This window comes from Podospora pseudopauciseta, assembly GCF_035222475.1.
Source record: "Podospora pseudopauciseta strain CBS 411.78 chromosome 5 map unlocalized CBS411.78m_5.2, whole genome shotgun sequence".
NCBI classification, from domain to species: Eukaryota; Fungi; Ascomycota; class Sordariomycetes; order Sordariales; family Podosporaceae; genus Podospora; species Podospora pseudopauciseta.
In genome coordinates, this window is record NW_026946666.1 from 1,680,799 (window position 1) to 1,703,957 (window position 23,159).

At 53.0% G+C, this 23,159-nt stretch overlaps 7 protein-coding genes across 7 annotated transcripts; 4 read left to right on the plus strand and 3 right to left on the minus strand.

Annotated features, from left to right (window-relative positions):
• Window positions 1-2,042, plus strand: QC763_0084500 (uncharacterized protein; the record flags this gene model as incomplete). Its single annotated transcript, XM_062906174.1, has 2 exons — window positions 1-572; window positions 625-2,042. The coding sequence occupies 2 exons, from the start codon at window positions 1-3 to the stop codon at window positions 1,550-1,552; spliced, it is 1,500 nt and encodes a 499-aa protein (XP_062764258.1). The 3' UTR covers window positions 1,553-2,042.
• On the minus strand, window positions 1,660-2,409 carry QC763_504200 (uncharacterized protein; the record flags this gene model as incomplete). The annotated part of the gene is made up of 1 exon (XM_062913013.1): window positions 1,660-2,409. The coding sequence occupies exon 1, from the start codon at window positions 2,386-2,388 to the stop codon at window positions 1,660-1,662; it is 729 nt and encodes a 242-aa protein (XP_062764259.1). The 5' UTR covers window positions 2,389-2,409.
• Window positions 2,410-4,283: 1,874 nt separating this feature from the next.
• On the minus strand, window positions 4,284-6,050 carry QC763_504210 (uncharacterized protein; the record flags this gene model as incomplete). The annotated part of the gene is made up of 1 exon (XM_062913014.1): window positions 4,284-6,050. The coding sequence occupies one exon, from the start codon at window positions 6,048-6,050 to the stop codon at window positions 4,284-4,286; it is 1,767 nt and encodes a 588-aa protein (XP_062764260.1).
• A 6,662-nt stretch (window positions 6,051-12,712) lies between these two features.
• On the minus strand, window positions 12,713-13,848 carry QC763_504220 (uncharacterized protein). Its single transcript, XM_062913015.1, has 2 exons — window positions 13,314-13,848; window positions 12,713-13,256 (listed from the first exon to the last, which is right to left on the minus strand). The coding sequence occupies exons 1-2, from the start codon at window positions 13,720-13,722 to the stop codon at window positions 12,733-12,735; spliced, it is 933 nt and encodes a 310-aa protein (XP_062764261.1). The 5' UTR covers window positions 13,723-13,848; the 3' UTR covers window positions 12,713-12,732.
• A 400-nt stretch (window positions 13,849-14,248) lies between these two features.
• Window positions 14,249-15,050, plus strand: QC763_504230 (uncharacterized protein; the record flags this gene model as incomplete). The annotated part of the gene is made up of 2 exons (XM_062913016.1): window positions 14,249-14,528; window positions 14,734-15,050. The coding sequence occupies 2 exons, from the start codon at window positions 14,249-14,251 to the stop codon at window positions 15,048-15,050; spliced, it is 597 nt and encodes a 198-aa protein (XP_062764262.1).
• An 874-nt stretch (window positions 15,051-15,924) lies between these two features.
• Window positions 15,925-18,043, plus strand: QC763_504240 (uncharacterized protein). The gene is made up of 2 exons (XM_062913017.1): window positions 15,925-17,291; window positions 17,365-18,043. The coding sequence occupies exons 1-2, from the start codon at window positions 16,091-16,093 to the stop codon at window positions 17,502-17,504; spliced, it is 1,341 nt and encodes a 446-aa protein (XP_062764263.1). The 5' UTR covers window positions 15,925-16,090; the 3' UTR covers window positions 17,505-18,043.
• A 1,057-nt stretch (window positions 18,044-19,100) lies between these two features.
• Window positions 19,101-23,085, plus strand: IRE1 (bifunctional endoribonuclease/protein kinase ire1). Its single transcript, XM_062913018.1, has 2 exons — window positions 19,101-21,835; window positions 21,890-23,085. The coding sequence occupies exons 1-2, from the start codon at window positions 19,396-19,398 to the stop codon at window positions 23,056-23,058; spliced, it is 3,609 nt and encodes a 1,202-aa protein (XP_062764264.1). The 5' UTR covers window positions 19,101-19,395; the 3' UTR covers window positions 23,059-23,085.
• The last annotated feature ends 74 nt before the right edge of the window (window positions 23,086-23,159 follow it).

Genomic DNA, 23,159 nt, shown 5'->3' on the forward strand with positions numbered 1-23,159 from the left:
ATGGCACGCCCTTCGTTAGACCGGCCTCCGTCTTGCTCAAGAAGCCGCTCGCCTTCCCTCGTCAAATCCTCTTCTCACCCCACTCCCCGCCGCGCAATCCGCCCGCTGCTTCTTCTGGTAGCCCTCATCAACCTCTCATGGTCGCTATACCAACTCCCCACCACCCGCGTGATTGAATCCCGGCTCTGTTTTGACTACTACTCCCTCAGTGATCCTTCAGCCGTTCCCCTGGACGGCACCATCCCAGAAGAGCTGTGCAAGCTCGATACCATCCAGCAGCGCTTGGGGAAGTTGCAAGGGGTGATGGAGACCATCTGGGTTGGGGGTGACTTTCTCGTGACGATTCCTTTGGTGACGCTGGCGGATCGATATGGGTACGGATTCGTTTTGAGGCTGAACCTGGTCCCCCGCGCTTTTTTGCTGGGGTGGATGCTGTTTGTTGGGTACTTTAGGTGGCTGCCGGTGGAATGGGTTGTGCTTGCGCCAGCGGGGAGTTGGCTGGGAGGTGATTGCGTGTTGAACTCGGTTGTGTACTTTCTGGTGTCGGAGTTGACGGGGGATGTGGTTCTGCGGTGAGTTTTGAGTCGGAATAGTTGTGAGAATGGTGACTGATAGAAGTGATAGGGCGACCTTCTTCGCCTACCTCAACGCTACGACTTCCATTTTCTCGAGTCAGCTTGGGCCTGCTCTGGCATCAATGACCATGTCATTCAGGCTGTGGCTACCCTTCGTACTAGGACTTGGTCTATTGTTGATATCGGCACCCCTGATCTCTTTGCTTCCCATAGCGCCTCCCCCGCACCCAGTTGAACCCCGAGAGACGCATGATGAAGAAAGGTCTTCTCTGCCGTCTCCTCAAGCACCACCCAAGTCTCTGCTCTCCCTCTTCAGCACACGCCTGTCCTCCATCCTCTCCCTTCTCACCGCCCCCACGCCCAACTTCGTCTTACTTCTCGTCGTTTTCTTCCTCGCCTCCCTCGCCTCCTCCGACACGAAGCTCCTCCCCCTCTACATCACCAACCGTTACCACCTCCTTCTCTCTTCCATCGGCTACCTCCTCTCCGTCAAAGCCGTCTTTAATTTTTTTCTGTTAACCTACATCATCCCCGCCCTCCTTCGAAAACAGGCCGGGTTCATGTCTGCTCATGAGCCCGAAGCCGGTCCCACGAGGACAACGATTCACAACGCCAAAATCTGTTTACTTCTGTCGGCGTTCGGCGCATTGTGCATCGCCCTCGCTCCTAGTATTGGCTGGCTCGTTTGTGCGTTGGGGGTGTATGCACTGGGAATAGCTCTGCCAATGTTCACTTTTGGGCTGCTAAAGAGTGAGCATGTGGTCAAGCAGGTGGACTCTGAGACAGGGGTGGTGTTTTCAGTCGTGATGCTCGTTCGGACGGTGGGAACGCTGATGGGGGCGATGGTGATGCCCCTGCTGTGGGTGGAAGCGTTGAAGACGGGAGATCCAGAGGATTTGGGGCTGCCTTGGGGGGTTAGTGGGATTATTTATGCGGTTGCGAGTGTGGTATTACTGGGTATGAAGGTGGCAGGGTAGATCATCCCCTTCACATGGAAATTCTGGATAACTTCTTGGAAAGCATTTAGAAGCAAAGTCTCATCCTCTACACGTTGCACTACCCAACAACCCCCGCAACCGAACCCCTACTCACCCCCCGCCACCGTCCCACTCCCCACCCTGACCAAATCCTCATTCTCATACGTCTCCCTCTCAAACCCCTTCGCAACCCCCTCCAACAACGCACCAGCAACCTGCCCAACCCTCACCTTCCCAATCCCAACCACGCCGAAAAACACCCTCACCAACACCCCCGTCTCCTTGGTCGGACCAGAGATAATCCCCGGCTTCGCAATCGCCACCTCCACCCTTCCCCCAGATGTTTTCCCAAACTCCAAGATTTTGTTTTCCGCCTCGCCGCGGAGAACGCAATAATCGCCCAACAACAACGGCTTCTTTGCCGGATCCCGCACAGCGTTCGCACCACTGACATAGACAAATCTAAACGGCCTTTTATCCGTCAAGGAGGAGATCACCTTGATCCCAGTCACGGCGTAGTCACGGCAGACCTTGACCGTTGTCTCCCAGGGCACGGTCTTGAGCTGGGCGGGGGTGATGGCTATGGTCCAGATGCAGGCGTCTGCGTTGGAGAGGTCAGATTTGATGTTGTCGGGGTAGTCATCTCTGTCGAAATCCTCAAGGATGACAGATTTGAGTTTGGAGAGGTCGGCGTTTGGGAGGAGGGTGGATGGGTCGGGCGGGGGGCAGGGTTTCCGGCCGAGGGTGATGAGGGAGGTGATGAGAGGGTTGGAGAGGGATTGGCGGGTTAGTTCTGTGGCTAGGAAGCCGGTTGAGCCGGTGATGATGAGCTTCATTTTTTGTGGGGGGAGGGGGGGAAGGGGAGTAAAGATGAGGGAGGTGAGGTGAGGTTAGGGGAAGACTGGGCGGGAATATGTATAAAGGGTCTAGGCATAAGGAGGCGCAGGTGCAGATGGTACAGTGTTGGGTGCTGACTGTAACGGTGTTGCATTCGGGCGGCACAGCCATAGCTCTCTCACGTGTTGAAGATGACCCTTTTGTTTTGTCGACATTTGTCACGATAGTGGAAACGCATACAACCATATTGATGACATATAGTTAAAAACTCAAAACACCCTACAGTATTGCCAGAAACACACATTGCATTGTGTTGACAGCGCCTGCCTCCAGATTCTAGACACCTAAGAGATTGTTTTAAACGCCTCCGAAAATGCTCATAGCGCCTGATTCCATGCTGATAGCCCCCTCGAAATATTTCGCTGACGCCTCAGACCTCAAACAGCCGAAAGAAACCGTAACGCCATGCCTGCCATGCCCGCCATGCCCGCCATGCCGCCCACTGTCTTTAACAGACCCATGCGTTCCCTGTATGCTACGCCATGTATGCAGTAGTCCCCCATCCCAAGAAGCTATCCTCACTCCCAATCCAGGGCACTATATAGCAAGTAGGCGACTCGCCCATCAACTCCGGCGGAGCCAACACCTCCAGCTACAGCTAATCCCACTCAGCACCATGCTTGGTGGCAGCAGCAACACAGCCGGTCAGCCCCCTTAGCAAGGTCAGACACCTGCTCAGCCTCCGCTATCAACACGAAAAACATCAGCCCTCTGCATACCCCAACATCTTCCCCATGAATCCCAACGTCGGCAAAAACAATGCACATACCCTCCATCTCCTCCCTCGCCGTCTTCCTCAAATACTGGTACCGAACCGAAACAACCTGAAAACCGAATTCAACCCTGAAATATACCCATCAGCCTCCATACCCAACCCCTCGTTTCCCGTTACATCTAGGCGTAAAACGTACCAGATATCCCTGGGCAACTCCTTTCCCAACGGTGTCTCGTCCTTGGTATATAGAGACTGTGGTGGTGTAAAAAATGAGTTCAAAGTTGAATTGGTGCAGGTCAAAAGGGCAAAAGAAGATAGATATCAGTGAAGGGTGGTAGATATGGGTAAGAAAAGGGTAGAAAGATATGATCAAAGGTTGGGGGAGGTCGAAGGAAAAGGACGACAGGAAGTTTTTGCGTTTTGCTTACGGTACGTAGTATCATCATGTGAAGGCCGTCGAAGGTGGTTGTTCTGGGCTCTGGTGAGGTCGAAAGCCCAGTTTGGAGGCGAGTTTAGGAAAAGAAAATCTTCTGGGGGGGAAAGAGGACAGAGAGTGTGAATATCTAAAAGTTGGGAGCAGCTCCTTTACTTTCCAACCAAATGACTACCTATCTCTGGGCATGACAAGACTCATCGTGTGACCGATGATCGAACCTGTTGGCGGCTGCATCATCATCATCATCATCATCATCGACGAGGGGCACTGCTTGGTCATCTGGTCGGCGTAGAATTCAGCTGAGCAAGTCCAAATAACGGAAGAGTGACCCGTCTGATATTGCCCGTACACCGACCTAGTGACGCTTCCCATTGCGAGTCACTAGATGAGGTGACTGGGGATATCAGCGCGGGTATGTTGAGCTCCGTGTTCTCTGGATTGACAAGGGGCAATGCATGCAACCAAACTGAAAAGAGTGCATAACCAAATTGTACAGAGACTAGAAACATCTTCATATAACCTAAAACATCAGAGCAAACAGCCAAGGTATTATCTCCCAATGCAAACCCATCTCCCCCATCCCGTTTTGTAACCAATCAACATACCCATCTTCAAAGGTATCAAACCCTTCTTCAAACTAAAAACTCCCTTCTTACCTTTTAAAATTACACACAAGATAAACCTTACAAGGTCAACTTGTCCACTTGCGTCCTCACCTGTTCCATCCAGTCCATCCCCTGTCTCTTTTTCTTCAGTGCGTCCGCTTCCAACACACTGCCGTGCTCTCTCATCACCCCCTCCAAGTGAATACTCCAAATCACGTACTGCTCATTCGCCGACAGTGCCAGCCCCTGTCTCCCCCATTCAAACGCCTCTGCCCACTCTTCCACAAACTCGCAATAATCAAACAGCCACCCAATAAACAGACATTCCATCATCTTGGCAAACACCTCCGGGAATACCCCGATATCCCTCATCATCTTTAGCCTCTCCAGCAATGCCATCACCCGGGGCTTGAAATCATGCCCGAATTCCTTCGCCAACCACTGCTCAGCCAGCGCTTCGCTTTCCGGATCACCCGACATAACCAGCTTTTGCGCCCAATACACACTCTGGGCCTCGACTCGAAGCATGTGATGCCGCCTCTTGTCTCTATCCCTCACAGAAGGCGCCACCGCCATGTTCATATCAGGAGGTGACCCCTTCGACGAAGCAGCCGAAGAATTTGGACTCCCACTGCGACTCCTATCCTCCCTCTGCTGGCAAGCCAAACTCTGATTCCTCGCCCACTCTCTCGTCCTACCCAGCACACCAGGGATATCCTCAATGACATCCGCGTTGGCTTGTGACAAAAGCTGAATGTACCCCATCAGCCTCTCCTCATTCTCCGCCCCTTCCTCAAACATCTCGACAAAACTCGCCGCGATCTCCGAGACGGGGTGGTTTCCAAACTTGACGGTTGTTAACCGTGCCAAGTAACGGAAGTAAGCCTTGAGGATATCTAACCTCCCGTACTCCAATAACAAATGCGGGACGACAAAACACAAATCCGAAAATGACTTCATCGTCGGCTTCTCGAGCTTGCGTTCGATCTGCAGGAATGCCAGCCTTAACACCTCGCCTCCGGTTTTATTCTCCTTCAAGTCGAATAGATCCATGGATACCTTAAAGTAGCGATAACAAGGGTCGATGTAGCCGGCGACTTCTTCTACCTGGAGGTTGCTGATATCGAGGTCGATGTACCCGTGCAAGAAACGGCGGATGGCAGTTAACCCTAGCTGAGCGGCGCGGGACGTGTCGTTGCCGAAGAAGGTGGGGGAATTGGTGCTGTAACTGTTGTTTCTGCTGAGGGAGATCATGGAGACCGATGACGACTTTGAACCGTAGGTGTCGTCGGTGGGGGATTCGTCAGAGTTGTACCGTGGCCGCCTCTTGACGGCGTATTTGAAAAAGCCCCAGCGGGCGAACTGGTTCTTGTACATTTTGGGTGTGGCTTTGAGGTTGTAGTTGGTTTCCATCAGTTGTATAATGTCACGGAGGATGCGGTTTTGGGTGATGTAGAGTTCATGGAGTAGCCCTTTCCACGGATCCCAGTCCTCGACACGGCGAGGAACAATAGGGTGCGGCGATGGGTGAGGGCCTCGGAGGGCGGCGGCTTTGGCAGCTGCTGCTGCTTTGCTGCCATGTCTACCGGATTTGGTGACATGATGCCGCGATGCGGTGGTTTGATTGCTGCTGTGGGCACCGGAGGTCCTCGGGGGAGCTTTGGGTTTCCACTTCAGCGATGGAGCCTGGCATGATCTGCCAATGCTTGACACTGGGCTTGTGGCTTCTTCCTTGACAAAAACCTTGACCTCGTCGCCGTCGAGAACGAGTCCTGTCAAGTCCTCGGCGGCGGCGAGGAGGGCCATGGGCCCACCGTCCGTAGACGTGCTGCCGTCGAGGTCCATTGAGTTCTGATGGCGGCGGCAGCGGCGTTGACGGTTAGATCCAACGGTCAACTCAACGGTCAACGGGGCGGAGGCAACGGTTGGCTGAGGCCGGTGGCGGGTCCGCTTTCACCAACGGAGCAACGGGGGTGATGACGGCAGCGGTAGCGCAAGTGGGCACTGGGTCGCGGGGAGTCACGGTGTGAACGGCCGAGGGGCTCCGGCGACAGCGTCAGCACCATTGCTGTTGGCCTGACGGACTCGCAGGGTGGTGGGGGTCGCAGCGCGGAGGAAAGTCCGGCGTGGGCGACAGGATGATCTGATTGTGTACGGATGGACGATGGCGTCTGTGGTGTGGTCGAAGGTGGACGCTCGCTGCAATTTGAGGGATTGGATTGATTGATTGCCAGATCACTGGACTGGAGCTGGAGGAACACTCAAGAGAAGGGAACAATGGGAGGCCCACCCCCGCGCATTACCACCTGGCAGTTCCAGCGGACGGGACACAGCGCCACCTCCACCAGAACTCCTGCTCTTTTCGTTCGTGCCTTGTCTGACGTGCCACTCTTTCCCCCCGGGGGGGACGGGAGACGGGAGGGCAGACTCGATGATGGGCTCCGGGGTCCGGTCCGACTAGTGAGCGACTCAAGGCGAGCTAGGCTGTCATCGTTCCCAACGTCGTCACGGCTGCATCAGGGCCGCAGCCGTTGTGCGCTTGATCGCGCGTAACCCCTCTCGATAGCGCCCGGGCCCCCAACCACGATCGCTTGGCGGGGGAGAAGAGAGACTTGAGATGCCCCACCTTCGCAGATCCCTTCACACATCAACCAATCAGTCACCGTTCCGACGAAACTTCGCTTGCGGGTTAGGGTCCTAAGTCCTGGGTTCATCCTTTCATCTTCGTCCAAGACAGCCCTGGAGTTTCTCAAAACGAAGCCCAGAACGCCAGGTTCATGACATCTCCCCTACAGCCTCCATCTCGTCCATCTCGGTGACAAACTCGGGAGATGCGCCGTTCTCCGCCTGCTCTCCACAACACACTCCGGCGCCGTTGCAACCCAGACGCCACTACCGTCAACTGCCGTAGCAGCAATCCGTCCTATCTCCCCAAATGTTTCACGCCCTCCCTGCTCGAACACCTCCGCGGTTCCCTTCCGCTCTGACCTGACAGCTTATCGGCCGAATGGATAGCGACATGACATTGCGCTAGAGGAAAACAGGACAAACCTCCTGAACCAAGACGCCACCGGCCTCATTCACATCAAGTTCTTGGTAGAATATCACCGAAGCCCATCAGGATACACCATGTTGCAAACAAATCCGTGACACAGACCCTTACTACAACTATATTTTTGCGCATGCAAGGCCCAACTGGAGTTTTACGCCAGCCATCCAGCCATTGGCTATCAAAACCTGTCCAGGGGCTACCTCGACGCGGAACATGCCGATAGCTTGCCCAAGGTCGCCCTCAAGTTACGTAACATTGCGGACGATAGCGCCTATCGTGGAATATATCACTGGGCAATGGCTTGTAGCATCCATCCTGATTTACTGCTCGGTATCCGCTCTTCATCCTGTCAGTGAAAAGCTTGATCTCGCTCTCTCTCGGTCCTCCTCGGTGTTGTTACAAAGATATAAAAGAGCAGAGCGGAGCCACAACCGCACCAATGCCACAAACGAGCGGGTTTTTCACCTTTGTTTGGTAATTGCTTCCCCCTTTTCCTTGTTGTCTACAATGCCTACAATGGTTCTAGACAGCTCCAAAACAAAACGCTATTCCGCTTTTCGCATCTGATGTGTGGGGTGTGAACAATGAAAAACGAGGATCGTTGGCATGTGGTTATTATGGGTCCGATCCCAGGTTGTCGGGTTCGTGTTGATCAGGACTTGTGTGAGGAGATCTGAGACGTCAGAAAGCTCTGAAAAATGAAGAAGGGATTGTCACTTTTGGTAGGTAGAGCCACGATCGAATAAATCAGATACGGTCCACTCCATCGCTGTGTGTATATTTCCAAGATATTCAATCCAAAAAGGAAAAAGCAAAGAAGAAAATTTCGCTCCCCAAGGGTGATAAGTTGAAAATGCGCAGCGCAATTACTCCCGAATATACCTCCTCACACAAGCTCTCATTGTCCAGTCCCGTACCATCAGTCCCCGACCTCCAGTTGTGGAGATCCCCATCCGTACAGCGGCTGACCGCAGTCCAGTAATTCAGACTCTCCGTCTTGATCCTAGGTAAGGCGTTCTGTGCGATGACATATTTCGATAGCAGACTAACTTCGGGAAAGATTCCCTGGTCCCGTGTCGCCGCGAAGTGCGTCCAGCGTTTGGCCAAGCATTAACTCGATAAGGAGGAAGCCAAGGGCGAGTACTTTGGGTTCCTGCTCGAGGACGAAGACAAGGCGGTTGTCTGATTCCGAAGGCGACAAGACTGGATTGGTGGAATGTTGGTGAGTGTTGCGGAAAAGTGGCTGGCTATACAAAGACATCCATTCCTCGCAAGAAAGAAAACATCATGGCTACCGAGGGCGTCCGGGGCCCAAGGGGTGCCGTGGAGTTGAAGGACGTTTGATGAAATGACGAGTGCAAGGTGGAGACGGTCGCGATGAGAGACCAAGTTGTTGTCGGATCGCGGGGGTAGATGGTATATTGTCTGCCCATTCGTAACGCCTGGTGGTCAATGATGATCCCATAGGCGCCCCTATCCTGCGCAACGCAACTCTGTTGCAAATTTGAAAGGCCTCGCAAATATTTATCGTTGTGGTGATTTTCGATAACAAAGGGACCGTCAAGGTGTTGGTCAGGCCCGAAATCACGCTAGTGATAATGTTCTGTGGTTGTGATTCGAGAACAGTCGTGGCTGTTGACGTGGACTACTAACTGAGGCAATCTGAAGCTGACAGTCGTTTTTACTTTGGGTCTAGATGCCGGGGAGTCAGTAGCGGAGGCTTGAGGTATTAGAGGATGTATGTCTGGTGTCGGTGATTGTGATGGTGGTCCTCCTTTCGAGTTTTACGCCAAGATCGTGTTGGCAACTACATGCCAAGCTAGGTAGCAGAGCGTGGTACAGACTTATACAAAAGATTCCTAAGAATATGGAGTTTTCCTTGCGAGCGAGCCCGTCGTGAAGACTCTAGATCAATATCTTGATTGGTGAACTTCTCGATATTGGAAATCCAGTTCAGACTAGTACTTCTTCCACCTTCGCAACGTAGAAAGACCTTCGCTGTAGTGCTCAAGGGTCAAGATCAGATAGGGATGGATAGACCCCAAAAGCACCCCGGCGATTTCGAGACCCGACATGCCGGCGTTTCAAAGATTTAAGAAGAAGGTCATGATCATACCAAAAGCCGCTTCAGATGTGAGTAGACAACGGGAAAGTGCGAATAGTAAAGCGGAGAACCTGCACATTGGCCCCCAGCTGCTCTTACCCAGTCACCTTCCTTCCATTCAGGCTGTCTGCAACGTTGCGGCAAAGCCTGACCCTGCATTCAATATTTCGTAGCTTCCTGTTGGCCAGGAGGGCAGCACTTGAGCCGCAACAGATCTTACCTTACTCTCTTTCTATCTCCATTTTCATGAACTGACAACGGGCCTTGTTTGGTTTCCCCATGTGACAATGGCACGGAATATTGCCAGCTCTGTCCTACAAGGTCTCGCATCGTTTCATCGTGGATGTCGTGGGCTGTTTTCTGCGCTTGAGCGTCGACATCAAAAACCCAGTAACCCATCAACGCTTCCTTGTCGCAAAGCTGACTGACAAAACGTATTTTGAGCCCTGTGACGTTCAGCATGTTAGCTCAAAGTTTACCAAAATTGAGCCATGGTTGGCTGAGTGACTGGGCAAGTCACTCTCTGGGAGGCGTCAGTATTTCAAATACCGGGAAACGCATCATGAAAGGCTGTCTGTCGGATTGGCGGAAGGACAAGCAAAGGCAGAGCCCAGGGATTCCGAAACTATCGCATCATCTATACCTCGTACTATGAAGGATAACGCGACCGCAACTATCATCAAAGAAGACCAGTCTGATGCTGGCATCTCGCAGACCTCCTATGCAACATCAGCGGCAGCGTCTGGAAACCTCAACATCCCACCACTACCCAAACAGGCAGATATGGGTCCTTTTTAATGCCCCTTTTGTTACACCATGGTTGTCGCAGAGGATCGCAACGCTTGGAAGTGAGTGAACCCCATTTCATTCGTGGCAGATATAAAGCTAATGGAACATCAGAAAGCATGTATATAGTGATCTCAGGCCATATATTTGCCTTGTTGAGGATTGCATATTACCTGACCGAGAGTTCAGACGCCGACATGAATGATACTGGAACTTTTCAGTCCCGTTTCTCCCTCCAATAGCTGACAGTCATACAGGATGAACCACGTTCAACAAAACCACTGGCACACCTGTTTAAGTCCATTTGGGTGCGAGACACACGTAAAGTCGATGGCCGAATGCAAAACACATTTGAATAAAGTCCCACCAGTCATTGGAATTTTTACATACTAGTGATGTTGAGGCCTATGTCAAACTTTCACAGCGGCCTCTTGACATCACCGCAGGAATACCATGTCCATTTTGCGACGAAACAATTACATCCGCGAAGCACTACCAACGTCGCGTTGGTCTACACCAGGAACAACCATCACTTTTTGCGTGCCGTCAGCTGACACAGACGACGGTTCGGACGAGGATAAAGACAGCAATATGGCATCCAGCCGGCAAAATTTAATGTCTGATGAAAGCAACAATCGTCTTCGTGACGGTCAGTTTTCAGACGACAGAACAAACGACTACAAAACGGGATTCGAGCTACAAGATAACAAACCCCGATCCAAGATCGACGGAGATAAACAGGAAATATCCAGTAAAACAAATGACTTTGAAGTAATAGCGGAGGAGCTGGAGGAACATGGCAAACTGGAGTGGTGGAGGAATGGGTCCGCGTTATCCGGATTTTGCCGCACATGCAAGGGAGAGAAGTATGGTGAGGATGGCACACAGACAAGTGTTCCGTATGCGGCACCAAAGTAGAGATGGTAAGATCGTCGACTAAGCTGATGCTTGGGGCCGATAAAACCAGCGGTTGCTAACACATATGCCTCAATGGATACCAGTTGAAGAGATGAGATCTCTACAGGATCCGTGGGTCTCCTGCTGTATTTGCCATCACAATGACAAACCCGATGGAATTATCAATCCCGGACTTGACAGCTTGTGTGCTGCCTGTGGACATCAAACAGACCACTGTATATACTGCACACCAGTTACTCTTGTTAGATACCATCAACCAAGCCGAGCAGGTGAATGCACGCTGGAGACCTCGACTCATCTGGACGCAGAGAAGATGCCAGAAAGCGAAGGCGAACTTGTCGCACCGAAACACGAGACTAAGAGTGCGGCTGAGGAAGCAAATGCTTCTGGTGAAATTCCAAGCACCAACTTTTACTGCGATGGCATTGAAATGAGCCATAGCAAATAGTATATTGTGGCTGGACTGCCAAAGATGGCCATTTGTCGGCGATGCTATTTGGAGGTTGTAGCTCCTATGCAGACGGAGGGTGGGAAGGGGGTAGGGATCAAAAACAGCTTCCGAAGCAGAATGTTCAAACTGTACTGGCTTACCGCCTGCCAGTTGAGTACCGAGAGCAGAAGGGTGGTATTTCGATTGGCCGCTCAGAATGACGACTGGGATACTCTCACGCGGAACGTGCTGGAGAACAGGAAACAAGATCAAATTAGAGAAAGAAGAAAGGATAGTGTATGGCCTGAGAAGGAAAGTCCAGCGGATACCGTTGAGATTGCTAGGCATCGGTATGAAGCTATCAATGAGAAACGCTTCGAGTTGCTAAAACCGGGAGAAGCTTGGCAACGCAAAATGGCAGAGATTGAGGCTTAAAGGGTCGAGACCTCGCAGAGGAAGGTGGAGGCCACCAGGGCTTTGGACGAGGAGTTGGAGCGACAGGAGAGGGAAGGGGAAAACTGCAAAGGAAGCGCTGAGCTTGAATATCTCAGATATGAGCAATTCAAAGCTTCACTGCGGCTAAAAGAATCAGAGAAAGAGAAGAACCCAGAAATAGAGTTTGCTGGGTCATTGATGGCAGACACATCTCGGAGAATGCGGGGTTTGCAGTGGGATGGAATAAGCTAAGGGGACGGTGAGCCGAGCCGAGACGAGATGAGGCTATTCCCAAGATGAGTTTGACTGCTGGATTGCCTACCGTAAAGGGATAGGAATCATAGAATGGGGCTAAAGTTGGGAAATATCTTATCTTCCAAGTTAATGCGAACTTTATAACTTGGGCGCCTTAGGAGCTTTCCGGACTCCACTGCTCAACATCATCACAGTAGCACTCACCTGAGCTTGTACAAGAACCTGTGACCACTGCACTTGACCCCCAGATCCCCACAGGTTGGCGCCAGCAGGTCTCGAACCTACTCTGGTTTCAAATACAGTCTCACAGACCCACTTGCCACTCGGTGTCTTGATGGGTTCACAGCAAGGACCTTGAGCCGCTCTCTAATGCCAATGAGCATAGTAAACGGCAGTATAATGTTGTCGAAAATAGCAGAAACATCCAGAGCATTCCAATAAGACACGTCAATTTGATCTAGGCTAGCCGGAAGCTACCTACCAAGTAGCTGGCTAAAATACCTTAATTCATGTGTCGGTCCCCCGGAATCTCTCCCTCAAACCAACATCATTTAAGCTTAGCCATCTTCTCGACGGCGGCCTTGACTCTTGCCTTGGCTTCCTCACCCACAACCCACTCCTGGGCCTTCTCGAACCCTCTCTTCCAGATTGCCCACCTCTCCTTGCTGAAGCCCTTCCATGCGCGATCTTTGAAGTAGGGGCCAGGCGCGCCGTTGTTCCCCACGAAATCTTTATTCGCCTGGCTCAACCTCCAGAGATACTCCCCCGCCAACAGGATGTAGAGACTAGCCTGATTGACTCCCCGACTGGCAACCTGGGCATCTGCTCCTTGTACCAACTCTCCATCCGCCGTAATGTATTCCTTTCTCTCCGGGTTCGATGTGGTAACATTACCCTCAAAGACCTCCCTCAGGGTCCAGAGCCCAAACAACGCAAAGTCGCCGCCGATATCTCCCTTTGTGGTCTCCGGGTCGATATCCTTGGTCACCGCACCTGTCAATCTTGCGAGCAACCCCACCAGTCCATCTTGTTTGGCACGGTCTTCGGGTGAATCAGCAGCAAACGCCTCTACTTTCATGGGATTAGCGAAGGTGGTCATAACGACCTTGGGATTGAGTCAAAGCTTACCATCGTTATACTTCTCCCTAGCCGCCAGCCCGAAGTTGGGCAAATCTTTCCACACCTTGTGCTCGCCAAACCGCAAGTTTGGCAGCTCATGCTTCCTGAGCTCGGCAAGAAACTGTACTAGCTGCTCTTGCTGGTCCACGGGCGTCTTCCCCGCCTTGTCAATAACGGCCTCCCAGGCATACCACAAGAGGTGCTCCAGATCATCGCCGGGCTGTTCTTTCTGGGCTTCCTGGACCCAGTGCCGAACCGCGGTCAACACAGCTTCGCGGTTGCTGAGGCGTTGCAACGACTGTTCAAAAATATTGCACATGATTGGTCGTGAAGGTGTCAAAACTGAGGTGGTTTGATCCGATGATTTTGACAAGGAAGGAACGAGCGAGAAAAAGTCGTCCAAAGCTTTCTCTATCATGCAAGTCTAAATATTGCTGGCCTGCTACAAAAGACGTCTGTCCTCAAAATACAAGTTATGGTTGTCAAAGGTGGGGTTGACGTCAGCGAGGCATGCGATGCCCACCAGATTCTTCCTGGATCCTCCTGGCGGTTGTTCAGGAGGCCTCGCAGAACATCGAATGGCTGGCTCACAATTCCCTCCCCAAAAATGTTAGTGCAAAAATTCTAGAATACCGCCAAACCACTCGCTCCAGCTGAAAAGAGAAGCAGCTCCACAAATTCATCTCAATGTCTCACAATTTCCCCATCACCCCCCATCAACGCAGCCAATCACTTACCTCTCCCCCCGAGAATCCCCCAGTGTCTTCTTGGCGCCACGACCCTTGGCAAACACATCAACTCTCACGCTCATTTTAACCTAACTTCAACCTCACCTCTCACTTCTCTCTCTCTCTCTCTCTCTCTCTCTCTCTCTCTCTCTCTCTCTCTCTCTCTCTCTCTCTCTCTCTCTATCTTCATCCTGTTTTCATCATCACCCATCAAAAATGTTCACCCTCAAAACCCTCCTCCTCCTCACCCTCTCCGCCGCCACCGCCACAGCCCAAGGCACCTCCTCCATCGGCCAAGTAACCTGCGGAAACAACAACTGGTCCCGGTCCCAAATCGAGGAAGCCCTCGAGCAAGGCTGCCGTCTCCACGAGGACGGGGAGCAATTGGGAAACAACAAGTATCCTCACCGGTTCAACAACCGGGAGGGTCTCGTTTTTGCTGCCAGCGGGCCGTATCAGGAGTTTCCTATAGTGAGGAACGGGGTTTATGAAGGGGGTTAGTAGTTTCCCTTTCCCCCCACACCCTCTTTTTTTTTAAAAAATTCTTTTTTATGTACTTTTTTTCTTTTTTTCTCTTTTTTTTTTTCTTTTTTTTTCTCTTTTTCTTTTTTTCTTTAGTTTGTTTTTAAATTTTTTTCTTCTTTTTTTATGTTTAATTTTTTTATATACACGTCATGATAGATGCTGATGATGATGAGTAGGCTCCCCCGGAGCGGATAGGATTGTTTTCAATCCTAACCTGAATGGTGCTTGTGTCTATGTCGGCACGATGACGCATACGGGGGCGAGTGGGAATGGTTTTAATATGTGTGCTACGAGGTCGGAGGGAAGGCCGGGGGCTGGGGATGATACCACTGCTTCGGTGACGGTTCCTGGTACTGCTACGAGGACTCAGACCAGCACGTCTACGACGTCGACTTCTACGTCGACTGCCAGCCCGGATTCGGCCGGAGCGGTGCAGAGGTTGGGGGTGCAGGGGGTGGCGGTCGGGTTGATGGCTTGGGCTTTTGTTTTGTAAGGGGGGTGGCTGAATGAGGGAGGGAGGTGTCAGGTTGGCTAAGCAGCATGTTTGGAGTAAGGTTGTTTGCCTCAGGCTTTGGCGCGGTGGTGAGATCTTTTCATATTGATCTCACAAGGGCTCCAAGTTGAGATTCTCGAGGTCTCGCTTCCTGATTAGTTCCCCTGCATCGTGCAGCCCTAGCTGAAGGTCAGCAGCTTAACCGGGGGGAAACGTTCACCACCAAGTTTAGGAATCAGCTGGGGTTGCAAGGTGTTAGTGGTCGATTAGCTAGGAAGCGAGAGTCAAAGGATTTCGACTCGGAGTCGTTGGAATATGGGAGATCTTACTGCCAAAAGCAAAGAAGCCAGATGAGGCAGGAGGCAAGCTTCGGCTAGGGGCGAGATGGGATGGAGTTGCATAGCGCGATTGCATAAAGTAGGTGTTTGGGTAGGGGCTATATTGTCATGTCTTTCAGGCCAATTCAACTCAGAATTTTGGGATGTTTATATTTGAAGACTACGCCGAGGTCTGGATCAGTCTGGGAGATGGGGTGACTTTCACTGTAGGTGCTTGAGCAGCTTGTAACAATAATGGCAAAGTCAAACAGGTAGGAGAATCGGCCTCTGCATCTGGAAAGCTCTAAAGATCATAAAGTTGAACTTTTCGCTTCTGTGGTGGAGGCTGTTTGTCATTTCTGCTACTAGGAGACTAGTTTGAAGCAATATCATCCATGAATCCTCTCTTCAACAGATACATGCAACGATTGATGAAGTCACCTATGCCTTAAGCCAACATGAAACCAATGTTGTGCCAGGTACCCCGCATGCTCAGCTAGCCCTGTCGTGATCTCCAACGCAGCTGCCAGGGCGTGCGGAGAAGGCAGGGGAACCGAGGCTCAATCACGTTCATACGGTTGGTGATCGCCTCCAAAATGCGGGGGACTACGATGCTACATATACTTTCCTTTATGTTCACCATACCCACCGCCTTGAACAATTTTGCTTCATTTACTCACATCACCTGACTCGCCCGTGATTTGCCATATCGTCAACACCAAAATGACCTCCAAAGCCCCCATCCCCTTCTCCGACCCCCCAGCCCTCATGGGCCTCCCCTCCCCCTACTTCACCCCTTCCCACCTCCAATGGGCCAAAGCCATCCGCCCCTTCATCACCTCCAACCTCCACTCCCTCGCCGTCGAATCCGAGCAATCCCCCACCGCCACCGTCCCCGAATCCGTCTTTTCCACCTTTGCCAACCACCACATGCTCATCCCCGCCCTCCCCGCCCCCCTGCCCGCAGCCTGGCTCAAAAAACTCGGCATCCACACCCTCCTCGGCGGCCTGAAAGTAGAAGACTTTGACTCCCTTCACGGCTACATCTACAGCGACGAAATGGTCCGCTCCGGCCTCGCCGGCCCCCCAGGCTCCCTCACGACCGGCATCGCCTTCGGCCTCCCCCTCATCCTCAAGTTCGGCTCCCCCACCCTCCAAGAAAAAATCGTCCCCGACATCCTCCTGGGCAGAAAAAGAATCTGCATCGCCATCACAGAACCCGAGGCCGGCTCCGACGTGGCCGGGATCGTGACTACGGCCAAGAAATCCCCCGACGGACAACACTACATTATAAACGGCACCAAGAAATGGATCACAAACGGCATCTGGTCCGACTACGCCTCCATGGCCGTCCGCACCGGCCCCCCCGGTTCGGGAGCAGCAGGCATTTCCCTCCTTGTCGTCCCGCTCAAAAACTACCCCGGGGTTAACATGCGCCGTCTCAAAGTCGCGGGACAAATCTCGGCCGGGACTACTTTCATCGAGCTGGACGACGTGCAAGTCCCGGTTGAGAACCTGATTGGAAAGGAAAACCACGGGATGAAGTACATAATGACCAATTTCAACCATGAGAGGTTAGCCGTCGCCACGGGGACGACAAGGCAGGCTCGGGTGGCGCTCAGCGCGGCCTTCGAGTACGTCATGAAGAGGGAGGCGTTTGGAAAGCCGCTGGTGGAACAGCCCGTGGTGCGGCACCGGCTGGCGAAAGCGGGCGCGTTGCTGGAGAGTTTGACTGCGTGGGTGGAGCATTTTGCTTATTGGATGACAAGACTGCCGGCGGAGGAGGCGGATGTCAAGTTGGGGGGTATGACGGCGTTGCTGAAGGCGCAGGCGGGGATTGTGTTCAGGGAGTGTGCTGATACGGCGGTGTTGTTGTTTGGGGGCAATGGGTTCACCACTACGGGGCAGGGAATGGTTGCTGAGAGTGAGTTTTTTCTGTCTTCAAGTTGACGGACTGAATGAGGTAATGCTGACTTGTTTTTCTACCCATCACACAGTGCTCTACCGAGAGGTTCCGGGGACGAGAATTCCGGGAGGGTCGGAGGATGTCCTGCTTGACTTGGCGGTTCGGCAGCTGCTCAAGATTTACAAGGTGCAGACCAAGATGTTGGAGGATGGAAAGGCTGCGAAACTGTAAGAATGTCCGCGATATTGTTTTGTAGTAGTTTTTAATATCATGCAACCACGCCGCCCCAATCTATCCGCACCGCCTTGGGTTCCGGATGGGTGGAGCCCGGGACGTGACCAAAAACACCAGCCGACTCGAAGATGGTACTTTTCGGCAGCATTTTCGGCGCTGAGGAGCCAATAAGAAGGGTTGCATACAGAAACCAATCGTTATTGTCAGGCCGAATAAGCCACGTCTCGTTGTTCTCCCTCGTTGGAGAGAAGCGGGATTCGAAGAGCCCTCCAAAACAAGGAAAAGAAAAAGGCACCGTCGGCGGCAGAGCCCGCCATGCTGTGGCACAACTGAAACCAGGGAGGGGAGAGAAAGGCTCTGATCAGTTGATATCCACATGTTCCCAAAAAGGGTTTCAATAGAGACAGACTAGGCCGGCCGGCCGAAGAAGGAACGAAAAAGAGAGGATCAACAAATGCGAGGGCGAGTGCGGTTGTGTACGTAGGTCTGGTCTGCTGATCAATCATCAATCGGGGCACAAAAAAAGGAGAGGCAAGTGGTCATCAAAATGTCCGAGATTCCCAAAGTCGCACAACAAATAATTGTTGCAAAAAGACCTGAAGATATCTCAATATTCGGTGAACCAGTCACTGAACCATCAACTGAAAAGAGCGGTCGGTGGTCGAATGTCAGGTTAAAGAAAAGTGAGTGTGGGCTGATGAAAGGGTGACCCTTCCTCGTCTCGTAGACTGGTCCACAGCAGACAGAACACGGTACGGATAGGCATCCCTTATTTGCGGAGTGCACTGTGACGCAAGGAACCGGGCTTCCTGAACGTCTACCTTATCTTTTCTGCAGTGGACAATTTGTCCTGTGTCCTGTGCCTGTGTGATGGTCGAGATGGTGTGCGTCCGACTTGGATGACTTTAGCCGTCGCCAATTTTTTTTTCTCTCTCTCTCGCTCTCTCCAGCCCAAGGGCGGCCAGAGGATTGCACCAGATTGTGCTGTTGTTGTTGATGGAGGGGTACTTTGTAACCAAGTGTCTTGGCGGGTTGTCCAATCATCGGCCGAGATTGACGCACAGCCTGTTTCAAAATTGTTAGAGGAGTACATTTGAGTTGCTCCATCGTCACTCTTCACTTACACGCACTGGAGCTCCCTCATCTGACTTGCCGGAAGACTCGTGACTTGAGTGAATTGCTAGGCATAGATTTTATATCTGCTGGTGTTTTTTGATCGAGATACGAGATCTGTTCAAATTCAAGCTTCCTACTGTTTCCTGACATCCCAGAACTGGCTGCCTGGCTAGGTTGTTTTCAGCAAAGGCGTTAACTTCCTCGCCCACGTCGGGGTGGTGAAGCCGTAAGTTTACGCATGACCAGCAAATTAGTTTCTGTGGCTCTAATATAGACTCGAACTACAGTTCAAAAGCTATCAAAATGCTCGATCAAATCACAGCGAGGTCATCAAGGTGCTCCTTTGTCAATGTTTTTGCTCCACGATGGTGAAGATGTCACTTGATAACTTCAGGGGAGGGCTGTCGCTAACCGGACCCCACTTCGTTCCCGTGCCCTAACATCCATGTCAACAGCTCTTGGCGAGGAAGGGCGAGCCGGAACAGGGCCATTCTTGCGTGTCCAATTGCTTCCATTTATTGCTTCCACAGCCCTCCACCCGCTCCTCACCTTGCTTACTCCTTGCCCTTGCTCCTCCTTGCTCCCTATCGTGCCATCATACTGAATAGGTGTTATACACAGCGACGCCGACGACCTTTACCAGCTTTGATCAAACAAGTCGATCTCCTCCGTTGTCGGTCGCCTGCAGTAGACCGAATCCACTCTCGACCTCGACCCTCGACGGCCGTGCAGCAACACCGACCCCCGAGTCAGTCGCGTTGACGTCCCCAACATGTTGCGACGGCCTCCTGGCCAGCGCAAATACACCTGGGCAACCCTCGCCGTAATCTTCCTGCCTCTGCTCCAGTTGGCCGATGCTCAGCAGCAGCACTCGGGCCACGATCAGCGTCAGCCAGACCGGTTACGATCTCCCCTCGAGGGCGACCACCAGCATGTCGCTCAAAACATAGCCTCAACCGCCCTGACGGCCGAGCCCCTCGTCGAAACGCCTGCCATCCACGCACGGCGCAAGAACACCGTCACCCGGGAGCCCGACGTGCTGTCACCATCCCGCGATACCGACACCAACAACATCTACAATGCTCACGATGTGCGCGCCCAAGCTTTTGCTCCGGACTCCTCCGACCTGTCCGTTCGAGCACCTCCTCCATCAAAAGACATCCCCAACCGTGGGGCTGGACTCTCGCAGCATATTGCGCGGCGTCTGGAGGAGTGGGAAGTGGAAGACTTTGTTCTTCTGGCGACCGTCGATGGGGATCTCTACGCCAGCGACAGGAGAACCGGCGTGGAGCGCTGGCACTTCAAGGCCGGTAGTCCCATGATCGAGACCCGTCACTTTCGTACCAACCGCTCCGCTCTTGACGAAGACTTTGATCCCATTGATCACTACATATGGGTGGTGGAGCCCACCCGCGACGGGGAGCTCTATCTGTGGAGGCCAAACGAAGAAGGGACCGGCCTCGCCAAGATGCCCTGGACCATGAAAAAGGTGGTGGAAGATCTCTCCCCGCTCAGTGACCCGGACGAGGGCATCATGTACACCGGGGACAAGAAAACCACAATGGTCACTTTCAACGCCGCAACAGGCGCCATCATGGAAGAGGTCGGCTCTGGTGGCGTTTTTGTCAACCAGGTGGATAACGAGAGTTGCTACAAACCGAACGCCCTCACCGACGAGGACGAGGCATGCCACAGCGGTACCATCACCCTGGGACGCACTGAATACACCGTCGTGATTCACCGTGTAGGAAGCGGGCCCATTGCGTCTCTCAAGTACAGCGAATGGGGCCCCAATACTCGCGACAGGGATCTGATCCAGCAGAACCAGTTCAGCAGGGACCAAACGTACATCACCGGTGCTCCCGACGGGCGTTTCTTCGGAATCGCGTATTCCAGCAAGGCAGATCAGTTGTTCATGTCCACGCTCGACTCGCCCATCGCTCGCGTCTTTGATGTCTTGCAGCGCGGGGAATCAAAACCGGGCGAGAAGCCACGCCGTGTTGTTCTGCCCCATCCTCCACTGCCTGGGCAGCAAAACACCGATTTCGACGATGAAAAAGTGTTACTCAACCAAACTGGGACCGGCAGTTGGTACGCCATGTCCAAAAGCCGTTATCCCTTGATTTCACAGGCCCCGGCGGCACAGATCGGCAAAGCAGAGTGGTGGAAAGCCGTTGACAGGCCCAACGAAGTCCAAATGTCCAAGGCTCTGGTTGGCGTCCATCAAGTCCCCGTCGCTCAGCCCGGCAGTCTCCCCTTCAAGGATGTCGCCAGCTTGCCTCTGTTGATCGACGCGCCCCCCAAGCATGAGGGCATCGAGTCTCCTCCCAACATGGACGTCCCTCAGTCATTGTCCCCGGCTGAACCGGCGTCCACTGACATTTTGCACGCGGCAAAGGAGCAAATCGACAAGTTTGGCAACACCACCGTGTCCGAGTTGTTCAGCCCTCAGAACATGTTCATCGTCTTGTTGTTTCTGGCGGTGTACTTTAAAGACTCGATTCGCAAGTGGTTTCTGAATGGCCAGACGTCCAAGACGCACCACCCCGAATTCGAAGTCAAGGTGCTACCGAGTCCTCAAATCGAAGAGCTGCCGACGACTCCGGAGGCTGCTGCCCCACAGGCGGTCCCAGTCGAGCCCAGTGCACCAAAGGAAAAGCTCGAGACACCTATTGTGGCTTCGGGCGGCGACGCCACACCCGTCCCCGTTGCTGTCCCCGCTCTCGTTGAGCCTGCGGCTTTGGATGCGTCCACACCCACGTCCAACCCTGTTATTGACGGTGCCACTGTTGCTGCTGAAACTCCTAAGAAGAAGAAGGCGCACAGAGGCCGTCGTGGTGGTAAGAAACACCAAAAAGGAAACGGTAGCAAGGAGCAGGGTGATAATTCAGGATCTCGAGATGACGACCCTCCGCAGGAGTCCGTGGAGGAGGCTGTCAACAAGGCGAAGCAGCTTCGTCCCGCACCGACGTTGGAGCCTGATATTTTGACTGTCTCCGGCAACACTGACGAGGTTTCCGGCTCCATCATTCGAATGGGCGGGCTCGAGGTCAACGAAGCCGATCAGCTGGGCACAGGAAGCAATGGTACCGTTGTCTTTTCTGGCAAGTGGGATGGCCGTGCCGTTGCTGTGAAGCGTATGTTGGTGCAGTTTCACGAGATTGCCAGCCAGGAAACGAAGCTGTTGCGCGAGAGTGATGACAACTACAACGGTACGTTATACTCTTTGCCGCTGTTGTCCTTGCGCTAGTGGCTAACCCAAACAGTGATTCGATACTTTGCCCAGCAACAGCGTGCTTCGTTTCTGTACATTGCCCTCGAGCTGTGCGAGGCGTCATTGGCCGATGTCATTACCAAACCATACAACCACCTCGCCCTGGCGAGAGCTGGCGAGATGCACATGGAGAACGTCCTCTTGCAAATCGCCAATGGCATCAGCCATCTGCATTCGTTGCGCATCGTCCATCGCGACCTCAAGCCTCAAAACATCCTCGTCAACATGGGCAAAAACGGCCGACCGCGCATTCTGGTCTCTGATTTCGGTCTATGCAAGAAGCTGGAAGGCACCCAGTCCTCGTTTGGTGCCACCACCGCCCACGCTGCAGGAACCACAGGCTGGCGCGCTCCCGAGCTTCTGATCGACGACGACGCACCACCGCACGCGCACCCCATGGCTCTCGCCGAACCGGGCTCCAGCTTCCATTCCACGTCCAACGCCACCGGTCCGGAGGGCACCCCGTCGTCCACACGCCGCGTCACTCGTGCTATTGACATTTTTTCGCTGGGCTTGGTGTACTATTACATGCTGACCCGCGGCAAACACCCCTACGACTGCGGCGACCGCTTCATGCGCGAGGTCAACATCCGCAAGGGCACCAAAAGCCTCAAGGACCTCAGCGTTTTGGGCGATAGAACCGCCGAAGCAGAACATCTAATCGACTGGATGCTCAACCCGGACCCCAAGGAGCGCCCCACAGCCAAGCAAGTCATGGGCCACCCTTTCTTTTGGGACCCCAAGAAACGCCTCGATTTTTTGTGCGACGTCTCTGACCACTTCGAAAAAGAACCGCGTGATCCACCTTCTGCATCGCTTGTTACCCTGGAGGCGAGCAGCAAGGAGGTTATTGGGCTAGGGCAGAACTTTTTGAAGAAATTGCCGCAGCCGTTTGTGGATAGTTTGGGCAAGCAGAGGAAGTATACGGGGGATAAGATGCTTGATTTGTTGAGGGCGTTGAGGAATAAAAAGAATCATTATGAGGATATGCCCGAGAATGTCAAGAAGATGGTGGGGAGCTTGCCGGAGGGGTACATGCAGTTTTGGTCGAGCAGGTTTCCGATGTTGTTGCTCGAGTGCTGGCATGTGGTTTGGGAGATTGGGGCTTGGGAGGGGAATCGGTTCAGGGGATATTATGAGCCTGAGGTTGTGGTGCCTTAGGGGGTCGTAGTGACTGGGGTTGGGGGTTGGGGGAGGGGAGTGTGTGGTGCAGTGATTTTTTAAGTATGAGGTGGTTTTGATGAATGTTTTTTTGTAGCACA

What these genes read in the sequence shown, in the direction of transcription:
- IRE1 (XM_062913018.1), top strand. Translation starts at nt 19,396, where the DNA reads ATGTTGCGACGGCCTCCTGGCCAGCGCAAATACACCTGGGCAACCCTC. An exon ending in GAGTGATGACAACTACAACG is followed by an intron (nt 21,836 to 21,889) that starts GTACGTTATACT and finishes TAACCCAAACAG; the next exon opens with TGATTCGATACTTTGCCCAG.
- QC763_504220 (XM_062913015.1), bottom strand. Translation starts at nt 13,722, where the DNA reads ATGATAGAGAAAGCTTTGGACGACTTTTTCTCGCTCGTTCCTTCCTTG. An exon ending in TAGGGAGAAGTATAACGATG is followed by an intron (nt 13,257 to 13,313) that starts GTAAGCTTTGAC and finishes ATCCCATGAAAG; the next exon opens with TAGAGGCGTTTGCTGCTGAT.
- QC763_504240 (XM_062913017.1), top strand. Translation starts at nt 16,091, where the DNA reads ATGACCTCCAAAGCCCCCATCCCCTTCTCCGACCCCCCAGCCCTCATG. An exon ending in GCAGGGAATGGTTGCTGAGA is followed by an intron (nt 17,292 to 17,364) that starts GTGAGTTTTTTC and finishes CCCATCACACAG; the next exon opens with TGCTCTACCGAGAGGTTCCG.